The 12,177-nt window shown below is 45.6% G+C and overlaps 1 protein-coding gene across 1 annotated transcript in view; it reads left to right on the top strand.

Moving 5' to 3' along the window:
* The window catches only part of Nek11 (NIMA related kinase 11), a 181,319-nt gene that overhangs the window by 123,612 nt on the left and 45,530 nt on the right, over nt 1-12,177 (top strand). The window contains 1 exon segment of the mRNA XM_021207830.1: nt 2,882-2,942. Coding sequence (XP_021063489.1) covers nt 2,882-2,942 — 61 coding nt within the window.

The raw sequence follows: 12,177 nt of genomic DNA, 5'->3' as shown, positions 1-12,177 counted from the left end.
GGAGGAAGAGGAAGAGGAGGAGGAGGAGGAGGAGGAGGAGGAGAGAGGGGAGGGGAGAGAGGGAGAGGGGGAGACAGTGGGAGAGAAGGGGGAAGAGGAGGAGAGGGAGGGGAAAGAGAGGGGGAAGAGGGAGAGAGGAGGGGAGAGAGAGAGGGGAGAGAGAAGAGAGAGAGGAGAGAGAAGAGAAAAAAAGAAGTCCCATACTTGTGGAGGCTAGATACTGACATTGGAGTGTGTCGTCCTCACACTCTCCATCTTGTCTTTTGAGAATGAGTTTCTCCCTGAACCTGGAGCTTACCAATTCAGCTAGATTAGATGGTTGGACGACAGCTCCAGGTACCCTCTTCTTTCTGCCTCCCCAACACTGAGATTACAGGTGAATGCTGTTGCAACTGGCTTTTCTCTGTGGAGGCTAGGGCTCCAAACTCAGCTCTCATATTTATACAGCAAGCATTTTGCCAACTGAGATGTCTCTGCAGATGACTTTTGGCTCTCTGTGCTCACTGAATATTCTTCAGCTTCCTGTGCTCTTGTTCAGTCGCCCAGGTTCTTGCTGCCAGCTGTGAGTTTAGCTGTCCAAGACAGCACAACTTACCAAGTCTTGCTATTGGTTATAGCTGCCGATTAAGGCCATGGTTCCCTCCTATGACTTCCCGTGCCCTGGCGCCTCTTCCATGAACTCTCTCCAACAGGAGAGTATGGTTGCTGACTTCCTAAGGAGTAAAAAAATAAAGCTTTTGCAAGATCTAGTCTGACCTAAGTCATCCGTCACCACTTCTATTATGTGCTCTGAGGAAAAGCAAGTTACAGGGTCAATTCAGATCTGGAGACAGGGAAAGAGGCAGATCACATCTGTTGGTATGAGAAGTGGTGTAGGAACAGAGGCGAAAGGGACTATTGTAGCCACGTTTGTAAAATGGCCTATCACCCTCACTATCCATCTGTGGTCAGAAGAGCAGAGGTTTAGAGCTGGGGGGAGGGACTCCTTTACTATCATCTGATTCAGGCTATAGTCTGCATGTTTTGGTCTCCAACAGATATAATCACCGAGGAGGTGGGTTTAAGAATTAGCCTTAGGAGTTGACTGTGTCTTGGGGGTTCTCTCATGACATAATTCCTTATAAATGGATTATGGCCTTATAAAGTAGACCCAAGGCAAGCATTCTACCTTCATGGAAACATACAAGGTGTTGTCTGTGAACCAGAAGATGGGAGTATTGTAGCAACCAAATCTGCTAGTGCCATGCTTCTTCAGATTCCTGGTCTCCAAATCCATGTTTTCATTCCTGAGTGTTTTTAATAGCATCCCAGGTGGACCATGGAAACCTACAATTTCCACAGATGCTCGGAACTAAGAACTGAGGGTCTGGAAAGATGGTTCAGTGGTTAAGAACACTGGCTACTCTCCCAGAGGACCCAAATTCCATACTCACTCAACCATGTATAACTCCAGTCTCAGGATCCAATGCTCTCTTCTGGCCTCTGCAGGTACCAGGCACACATGTGGTGCACTGACATACATCAGGAAAAACACTCATACACATTTAAAGCGAATAAGCTAGGACCTGGGAAATCAAGCCCCTGGCCAGGGCCAGTGTTCCTGGTAGAGGAGCCAGGCTTAGAACCTGCACTCCCTTGGCTGCTGTCAACAGCAGCATATGCAGATGCTGCCCCTCTAGTAGAAGATGCCTCTCTGGAGAGTCTGTGACTTAAGGCTGTCCCTTACAGGTAGAGAGGGGAGGAGCAGTTTGGCCTTCTTTGATTTCTGTGCCTGGTACCTACCCCCCTATTCCTGAAACAGTCACTAAGGATCTTTGTTTGGTATTTAGCCTCACTGACCACCATTAACTAAACAAGCCCTCCTCCTCACTGCCTTTTCTATATATTCTGAGCATGAGATGCTGCCGAGTTTTACAACACACCTAAAAAGTAGCTGCCCACAGTCCAGAGAATGCTATACAATGAAATCCAGCATGTTTATGGAATGTGTTAGAGTAGCCCAGCACACTCTTGTGGGCTTTTCCTAGGACCCACCAACTGTTGTTGCAATGTGCAATGTTTGTTTGACTTCAAATGGAGCAGGTGATCCATGGATGATGAATCCCCCCCCCCCCAATGCAGCCATGAACCTGAAAATAATGAAGAGGCTCCATTTCCCCAGATCATTAGGATGCTATTTTGGATTATCTGCAGCCTGCTGGATGGAGAGGAGACATTTATTTTGTATCAAAGACAATATTTGTTGTCTAGAACGGTTCTGAAATCCTCCCAACCCTCAGGGAGATAGCTGGCTTTCCTTGAGGTAAATGAGGAGTGTAAGTATTTGATACAGAACTCCTTGAAGGTCATAGACTTCCAAAGATGTAGAAAAAAGATTTGTTCCTTGATTCCTGGTGTACTATTGAGTAATAAAATCTTGGGTTTTGAACATTGTTATAGCATTCATTATATTTGAAGATTAAAGTAATATGTTTATTATGGAAAATTTGGAAAGCAGAAAACAAAAGATGAAATGAGAGTGCTCATGCACTTGCCTTGGAATCATTTGAAAGGGCCCAGGGTAAGCTAAGTGTAGATCCATGAACCCCCTCAAACCAAACACACTGAGACTCACTGTTAATGGGGTTCGCCTCTTTCCTCCCGTCAGAGAGAAAGATCAGGGGATCTACAGATTGGTATGCACACATTTATACAGATATAGAGATGTAGGTATACACATAAACTCTCATGACTTTCTTTAAAACACACACACACACACACACACACACACACACACACAGATGCATTGTAAAATAACTCTGCAAACAATTCTATGGCTGTGTGCTGTCTAAGTGTAGCATAAGCTTGTTCTTGTCATTAAGTGTGCTTCTTGCTTTGACAGGACAGTGATACTGCCGCGTTGGTTGGATGTTTGGAACATGTCCTGGGTTACACCTCTCTAGGTAAGTCAGCTTCTTCAGGCTCTGTGGGTGATCTTTGCTGCTTCTATTAGAATATCCAAGAAAGGGAAAGCTTTTGAGGAACTTCACAGACATTCTGACCAAATTCTGCATCTTACAGAGGAGGAGGCTGAGGCCCACAGGTGACAGCTAAGAAACTCAAGGAAGAAACCCTTATTACTATTACTAATGACCAGCCTTGAAGAATGAAGTCAATGACATTTGGTAGTCTTCTTTGACCAAGTAGCACCCTGGCAGTGCATAGTACATTTAAAGTCCCTGGAACAGGGCTCTCCCTGCCCAGCTGGTCCTAGCAAAGCAGATTGCATCCTGTGAAGCTGAAAGGACTGTCCCTCTGAAGGTCAGTCAGTTATTGGAAGAGATCTGGTCTGAAAAACAAGGCTTGAAACGTCTTTAGCGTTGTCAGCCTCAATAAATGGGATTGCTGTGCTTCAAGGATAAAACCCTATTTTTTGGCTTCTACTATTTTTTTTTAATCCAAAAAGCCCAGCTGTGATAACTTTCAGCATCAGACAATAGATTTTTCACACAGAGTTCTTAAAGAGCTGAGATGAAAATGACTGAGTTTGTTTTTTTTTTCTTTTAAATGTTGAGTGACTGTTTTACAAATTTTAATTATAAAAACAAAAGCGATATCTTCAAAAGAGATGGCAAGAATATAGAGATTAACGATGGCATTCTTATGTGGGGGACACAATCCTCGCTGTCTGTCAGGAGCTTGCTGCATAATGTGCCGTTTTCCAGCGTTTTCACATCCCCATGCACAAAGCCATAATTACAGCGAAGCTCTGACTTTTCCCTCCTGGCCATCACCCTGGGAAGTGACTTCCTGTATATCAGCCATAGTTGTTAAGGGCATCTCCGCTCCTAGGGATGGTCTAGAGGACAAGAAAGGCTTCCTTTGGCCAAGTCATTTATTCTCTCTGTATCTCAATTAGATGACAAATCTTCAACGCAGGCTTCTCGGGCAGGTTTTGGAATCGGGGTGTACCCTGAGCAGCGTGGCTCAGAAGCATTTCTCCTCTGGGTTTTCCCAGAGACTCATTCCTGGTGAGGAAGAGATCCTGAGCAAGCATGGTAAATTACTTCAGGAGCGATCGGATGTGAATCTTTTCAATTTACCAGCTGCGACCAAAATAGTTGCCCTCTTGTCTGTCTTACAAATTGGCTTTTCTGCCTAAAATTGCATCTTGAAAAAGTCAGACTTCTCTGGGGGGAAAAAAAAGTGACCTAGAATGTGTAGATGACATCTAAGCACCCTTCTAAGTTTTATATTTTTATAAAAATGAGCATGGGATGTGTGTGTGTGGCACTGATGTCTGTCTGGAGCCCTGCCAAAGTGATAGACAGGGATAAAGCTGATGTAAACCTACAGAGTGTGAGGAAGGTACAGGGGAATCCGAGGTGTTAGCGCAAATGGATGAACAGGACGGAACTCTCAAAGCTACGTTTCTAAGATGTGTGTGGGAGTGCAGTGGGATTACACATTCAGTGTGGAGGAGCAAGCCTGCTGGTCCCACAGAACTTCTGTGAGACTCCGGATTTTAGCCTCAGTTACTCTGAGAGCAAGGTGTGGACGAAGAGAAGGATTGGTTGACACTGAATAAAGAACAATGAATTCCCACTCCTTCTCTCCCTAACTAACACTGCCATGAAACCCTTCCCATGGTAACACACACATCACTAGATTTTATTGGGTAGGTCATTAAGGACAGAGGCTCTGGGTTTGGGGACACCAAAACACTCATCATTTACCCATATCACGGATGTGATGTAAACAGAAAGAAGTGAGCCTCAGTGTTGATCGCTAAAAACCCCATAGGCCACTTGAGGTACCTACTCCTTCCAAACACTGGGAGGGCGATATGGATCTGTTCAGACCACATCACGTAGCAGACTAAGCTCCCTGTGTATGTGGATATCCTCCCAACAGAATGACAAAGAGCACACCTGCCAGTTGATAATAAATTTATGGAAGGAGCTTAATTTATGGGCATGGCTGTGAGCAGTCATGTGTTTGCTGGGGTTCAAACTCTGGCCCTCTGCAAGAGCAGCCAGAGCTCTAAACCACTTTTGAAGTGAACATCAGGACAATCATGTGCATGCAGGCATCCCTGTGATATGCTGACTGCATTTCACACTCAGAAGTGAAATAGCTGCATTATGACCATTTTGAGTTCTTTGAGGCACTTCCATACTGTCCCTTCTACTAGCTACAGTAATTTACATAAATATGCACAATTAAAATTATTGTCACCATCATCAAAGCATTGTAAAGTAGATACCAGTTCTATTTCCTCTAGTGAACCTACTCTTAATACTGGAATAAAACATTTGGACAGCTTGATTACTAAGATTATAGTAAACTTAAATGTTTGTCGGTTTGTTTGTTTGAGACAGGGTCATTCTATATAGTCCTAGTTGTGCTGGAACTTGCTGTGTAGATCAGGCAAGCCTCAAACTCACAATGATTGCCAAACATCTTTTCAAAGCTACATTGTCAAGAAAAGAATTACATAGACTATGAAGTTCTAATAGCCTGTTTCCAAATTTTCTACTTGCCAGACTGAACAAGTTCCTCAGAGTTGGGTGTCCTTGCATTTGAGTGCCCTGGCATCTGCAGAGAGTAGTTATAGCGCATTGCAGAGTTGGCCACAAATAAACTGCTGCACTGTTTACCGCCCAAAGCTACTTCTCATCTCTGGCAACTTCCTTGTGTGGTTATCCTTGTGTGTGTTAGCTTATGGTACGTTTAGGGGTTAACTTATGGGGTGCGTGGTTGTGCATGTATGTTAGTGTGGTGGTTTGAATATGCTTGGTCCAGGGAGTTGCACTATTAGGAAATATGGCCTTGTTGGAGGAGGCGTGTCACTGTGGGCATGGGCTTTAAGATTCTTGTCCTAGCTGCCTGGAACTCAGTCTTCTCCTGTTTGCCTTCAAAACAAGATGTAGAACTCTCAGCTCCTCCTGTGCCATGCCTGCCTGGATACTGCCATGCTCCCGCCTTAATGGTAATGGACTGAACCTCTGCACCTGTAAGCCAGCCCCAATTAAATCTTGTTCTTATGATTTCCTGTGGTCATGGTGTCTGTTCACAGCAGTAAAACCCTGAGACAGTTAGCTTATAGTGTGTGTCTCTGCTGCTGTGGTGAAACACTGAGCAACAACAGTCCAGGGAAGAAAGGGGTCGCATGTCCTGATCACAGTCTACACTGAGGGGAGCTGGGCAGGCACTCAGGCAAGAACAGGTAGGAAACATGGAGAAAAGCTCTGTGAGTGACTGAAGAGACAAGGTCGGCCAGGCGGCCTTTGTCACCATCGCAGAGTGGCTCCTTCGGTTCTTTCAACAGAATCACCAAGCCTGTAATTATGATGGGAAATGTCTAGGTAGATAATTGTTACTCTTTTTAAAAAATCTATCTATTGCTACTGTGTGTGTGTGTGTGTGTGTGTGTGTGTGTGTGTGTGTGTGTGTGTGTTGGGCATGAGAACAATTTTGTGGTGACCGTTTTGTCTTTGCACCTTAAAGTGGGTTCTGGGGATCAAACTTAAATCTCCAGACTTGTGAGGCAACTAAGTGAGCCATCTTACTGGCTTAAATTCTTTTTTATTTCCCTAAAGAAATAATGTCTTCTTTCCCCAAGCCATAGTTAGGGATAATATGAAGCCAAAATGTCAAACATTTGCAATAGTAAAGACGTTTGTTATTGCCAAGAGAAAACTTAAAAATAAATAATTTGGGAAGGAAAACTCAGAGACACCTTGCACTGTTTTGTGGCAGCTTGTCCTCTTCTGGCTTTTGCAGAAATTTCGGGCTAGATGGTGCCAGGCAGCTTCTGATTTAGCTTCTGTGCTGCAGACTGTAGAGGGAGCAGGTGCTTTACACAGTAATACCAGACTGACACACAGTGAAGTGAGTGTCCCTGCTGACTTCTCACTCACCCAGCGGACCTCAGCAGTGGCAGGGCCACACACAGCATGAGTGCCTGCCAGCAGAACCGGAGCCCTGCCCCCACCCCCCAGTCCACCCAGTGATCAGCTGAGAATGGTCTTCCACACCACCCAGCTTAGGAGTGGAGGTGGAATGCAGATTGTGATTCAGTGATCCAGAAATGCCTCTGGGTCATCTGACAATGGCAGGTACTTGGGGACCCTCACGAGTCAGCAGGTTAACCCGGCTGGCTGAGCTTCAGAGGCTGCTGGCTCCCAGGAGAGGATACTCTTCTTTCTAGCAATGAGATACCAATGGCTTCTTTTCTTCAGTCAGCAAAATAAATTTATCCAGTTATTTAAAAGTACTATGTATTAGGGTCTTGTAAAGGGAGAAACCAAATAGTAAATTCATACATACATACATACACACATACACACTACATACATACATGGATTTATTAGATTGGTTTACATGATTAGAGGCTGAATATTTCAACAATGTCTATCTCAGTCCATTAGTTTCTCAGTCCAAGAAACCAGAAGGATGTGGGACAGTGATGTAGCACCAGTCTGCAGCCGAAGGCCTGCAGGCACCCTGGGGAGTTGTTGGTATGAATCTGTATGAAAAGGCTGAAGGAGCTGGAGCCTCCGCATGTGATGACAGCAGCAATGGACACTCTGGCTCAGGAAGAGTGGAGCTTGGACGTTCCCGTGCCTGGGAACCCAGGTCCCCAGCCTGATGGGTACTGCTGCTCACATTCAGGGAGAGATTTCCCCTTTCCCTGCATCCCTTTGTTCTCTCACATATAGGTCCTCTTTGGAAATACCAGACAACGACTAGAAGTATGCTTACTCGTCCTCTGAGCTTCTCTCAGTTCAGTCATGTCGACTATTGAAATTAACCGTAACAGTGTTAAGATTATTTAGTGTGAAAAGTTAGAAATGTGCATAAAGATCCACTCAACTAAAAATAATTGAATTTTGAAGCATGTTTGAACTGTTTGTTGGCACAGAACCATTCCAGAGTACATCAGGTCTGATGTCCATGTGTCCAGGGAGCTTCCAGATGGGTGGATATGTTGGTGTATCCAGACAGGATGCGGTGAATTCACAGTGAGAGGGTAGCGGGATGTACCTGTGTGCTTCTCACACTGCTGATGGTGTCAGACCCTTCAGATAGACATTCTGCCCCCTCCCTGAGAGGGTCTCGCTCACCCGGAGCCCAGGGGGCTATATTACTAACTACTCTTGGTGATTCTAGTCCAGGAACCATGCTCTGGGGACCACCAGAATTCAAAGCCAGGCACAGACATGCTGTCATTGCTAGTCTAGCCAAGACCTTCAAATGTGCTCATATTGGATACATTTTGATAAATTGAACAAAGTTTTAATTAAAGTGCCACACATTCAAATTTTTATATTTACAACCTAGAAAGATATTTTCCTTTTCACATAAGCACTATACTAAATTGAAAGAATTAAAATACTTTGACCCAGAAATCTCTGTTTAGGAAGTTATCTCAGAGTTATGTGTAAAAATAAACACATGCCAGTACACTTTCCACAGAGTTATATATAATAGTGGAGAACTGGGTTCAACAAATGCTTATCAACAGTGGCTAATCAAAAGTTCTATGCAGAATAATGCCATAGCTGCATCTTCATTGGCAAGAAAAGTGTGTCACAAAAACAATGAAGTATGCAAAGCTGTATTTGATTCAGGTGCACATGTCACCAGAAAGATCCTAAAGTGTTAATTTCTTTCTCTGAACCTCTCACTTCCTCTGTCTTCTAACTTGTCTTCAGTGAACATGAAGGACGTGAGTGATCCCTTTCAGCTGACAGAGAGGGAGATGATGCCGTGGTTTTTGTGTGTCGGCCAATCTAACGAAAACTTAATGCTTCAGAAAACCAGGGTTTGTTTCGAAGGCTAAGTGTCTTGGTGCTGGCAGAGTAGACTACCAAGCCCCCACACACCAGCTGTTGTCTAGTGGATAGGTTACAGTTAGCTTTCCTCTCCCTCCCCCTGCATGGTGCCCACATTTGATTATGGCATAGTCATCCCAAACCAAATATTTCCCCTTCTCTTTTTATTGATACAGGCTGTTCATAGAAGTCACTTCTAGTATATTCAAAGGGAAACAAAAACTTCCAAAGCCCCAATGGAATGCTGTAATCTTCTGTAAGATTCAGTTGAAAGTTTGGAGTGGGAAGCAGCCATGTAAAGACTAGACAGCTTAGCCACTTTCTGCCTCCTGTACTCCCACCGCCCCTCCCACTGCCCCTCCCACCGCCCCTCCCACCGCCCCTTGGGGATAAGAGAGGAGTTTACTTTTCCCCCTTTCCCTCCAACAACTTGACATTGGTATAGACACCAGGGTGCTATTTGTATTCGAGACGATCCTGGTTGCAGGTGCCCTAGGGATGAGGGAGGCAATGTAAATTTTTCTTTGGCCTTTACCAACAATAATGTACACACATGTGTGTACAGAGAAAGACCTTTGTTTAATTTTTGTCACAATTCTAATAGATAGCTTTATTTGCATAGATGAGGAAACCCAGTCACAGTGTCGGGACCCCACTCACACACTCATCCATCGTATCCCTGGTGCCGCTAGAAGGCACTGGAGGTTGTTGTCACCTGGGTCACCTTTTCCCTTCTCTGCCGTTGGCTCTGTCCCCAGACTCCTAATGTGGCTTGGCTTTGACATAGTTACTGCACCAGGGCTGCCACAGACTTCCTTATGTGATGGCTTCCGTTCTGTGTCAATCCACATCATCTCTGAGAGAGCTGGGATGGGTACAGGGTCGTAGGCATGGGCATAACCATCCTTTCCACTCTTGCTTTTACTGTGTATTCAAGAAATCCCAAGACAGCGGTCTCCATTCCTCTCCTGCTTCACCCAATGTGCATTGTTCAGGGGGCTGACTTCTACAGGAAGGAGCCTTTGACACCAAGTGCACTGGGTTGGATACTTATGTATGAGTGTCCTTGATCCTTGGGGCCACGAGAGCAAGGGACACAGGGTGAGGCAGAGGGGAAGCTAATCGGTGCTGCAACCCTGACAAGCCATAGCCAAACTCAGGGGAAGCTCTGGAACCCCACCGGTCCTCAAAGACCTCAGGGCCAGATTTCTGCTTCTTCCGTGACAAGTCATTAAATATGGGCCACCTGGGAGGGCACAGCGTGAGTGAGGCAGCTTTATTCTGTTCTAGAAAAGACCACCATTGGGAGCTGTCTACAGCTGAGGTAGCAAATCCATTCCTACTTGAAGGTGGAACTGAAGAATGTGTTCCCTCCTTAGGCTGAGACAGCAACGATAAGCGGCAGCCTACCCTGCCAACTCTAGGCGATTCTGCTGCCACCCTAAATTCACCATCAGCACAGGAAACGCTCAAAGAAAAAAATAATACTCCCAAAGGTTGAGTCAGCTAATCCTCAGCAGAGGGGAAGAGCTCTTATGGGGCCCCCTGCTGGTACATGGGCCTTCTTGAAATAAGCTCTTGGCTTGTGACCAGGGAGGGCAGAGGTGAGGTGGCAGATAAAATGCCTTACCCTCATTTCAGCCTTCCAAGGAGGGTCTTTGTCAGATGATCTGATTTTGCTTAAATCGGTACATCACGTGTATGGTGTATTAGAAAGAGTTCTCTTTTGAGACATCTTGACAGTTGTGGCTCCAGTTCACACTTCCGGGCTTCTGACTCTGCAGCTTTGAGCAAGTCCCACAGTTTCTCCTTACCTCAGTCTCCCCATTGGGAAAAGGAAGTTGTCTTGAGGCATTCGTCAGCCACGACCAGCACAGCCGTGATGATTCTCCCACCACTGGGGTCAAGGGTCAGCAAACTGTGGCCAGCAGGCCAAACGGAGCGCACTGCCCGTTCTTGTCAATAAAATTTCCCTAGAACATAGCCGTGTTCAGTCTTGTGCTTGTACCTCGGGCTGTTCTCATGCAAAGACAGGAGAGTTGGATAAATATGACAGAGATTGTGTGACCTGCAAATTCTGAAATGGTGATTATCTGTCTCGCTTCAGAAAAAAAAAAAAAGTCTATGACTATTCCATCATTTCCCATTCCAAAGAGAAAAGGAAATAAGGGCCAGGAGGAGGACATGGTTTTACAATCATCTGGACGGAGCTGACGCCTGTCAAGCAACTGCTAATTTCTGGATATGCCTTGGGAACTTAAGAGAAAGCAGAGAGGGTTTAGGGAGGTTCTGTGCAAGTGTTCTAAGAGACCAGAACAAGAATTGCTGAGTAAGCATTGTCCCTGAGATCTCCTGCACAATACCCAAGCCTGCAGTGCCTGTACCCGAGCTCTGCTACCCACATGGCAGGAAGTTTCGTGGGGGAGGAGGTCTCCAAGCATAGGCTCCTGTTTGGGGACCTAGACCCCAAATGAGTAAAGGGAGCTCTCAGAAGGAAGAAGGGAGAATGTCTCTTCTGGGAAACCAGCAGCACCATCAAGCTGTCACCTCTACAGGGAAGATAGTCCTGTGAGGGAGCCCCTCCAGGGTGGGAGGAATCCTGACAATCTTGTTAGGAGCAGAGCTTTGTAAGCACAGCCTCTGCAGGTTCACGCCTCGCCCTATCTTTGTGTTTGTAGCTAACTGTCAAACCATCTCCATGGGGTGTGGTGGGTGTCATGAGCCTCAACATTTTAAGGAGTCTTTGAGATGCCTTTGGCCTGCAATCAGGTAATGCTCAGGACACTTGTTAGCTCCAGCCATTTGTCATTATGCACCTGGTTCCAGCTACAGCTCATTATCTGCCTTAGCATTGGATAGTTTCTTACGTAATAAACTCTGTGTGTCCGGTACTTAACATCCTACACCTGTTCCCAGACTTGAGGGAAGGCGCTCAGCTAGTGAAGTCACTTAACTATGAAATTAGGAAGCTGAGGATGGGGAGTTCGCCTGGGGCTGGGGAGCTGGTGAGGGGAGCTGGAGCAGCAGCTGCAGTCCCTATGTGGGGGTGCCAGGACCTTCATTATGCTGTTCCGAATCCCCCGTGCCTTACAGCATCATATGTATCGTATACAAACCTTGTACTTCAGGAAAAAGATGGAGGTAAACCAAAACAAAGGTCAGTCTGGGAGAAGGAGGAGGGACAGATTAGAGCTATCCTAAGAGGTTCTTGACATTGCAGCTGCATCTGACACTTGTGGAGGCCTTCACAGGCACATGTTCTACATGCAGGAGACTGCTCTTGAAATCCGTCAGGAGAAAATTAATTGAACAGCATAGAAGTAAAGTTTTTTCCATTTTTTTTTTTTTTTTTTTTTTT

Source organism: Mus pahari, chromosome 10 (genome assembly GCF_900095145.1).
Source record: "Mus pahari chromosome 10, PAHARI_EIJ_v1.1, whole genome shotgun sequence".
Classification (NCBI taxonomy): Eukaryota; Metazoa; Chordata; class Mammalia; order Rodentia; family Muridae; genus Mus; species Mus pahari.
The sequence above is the reverse complement of the archived record's forward strand: the minus strand, read 5'-3'. Positions and strand labels throughout refer to the sequence as shown.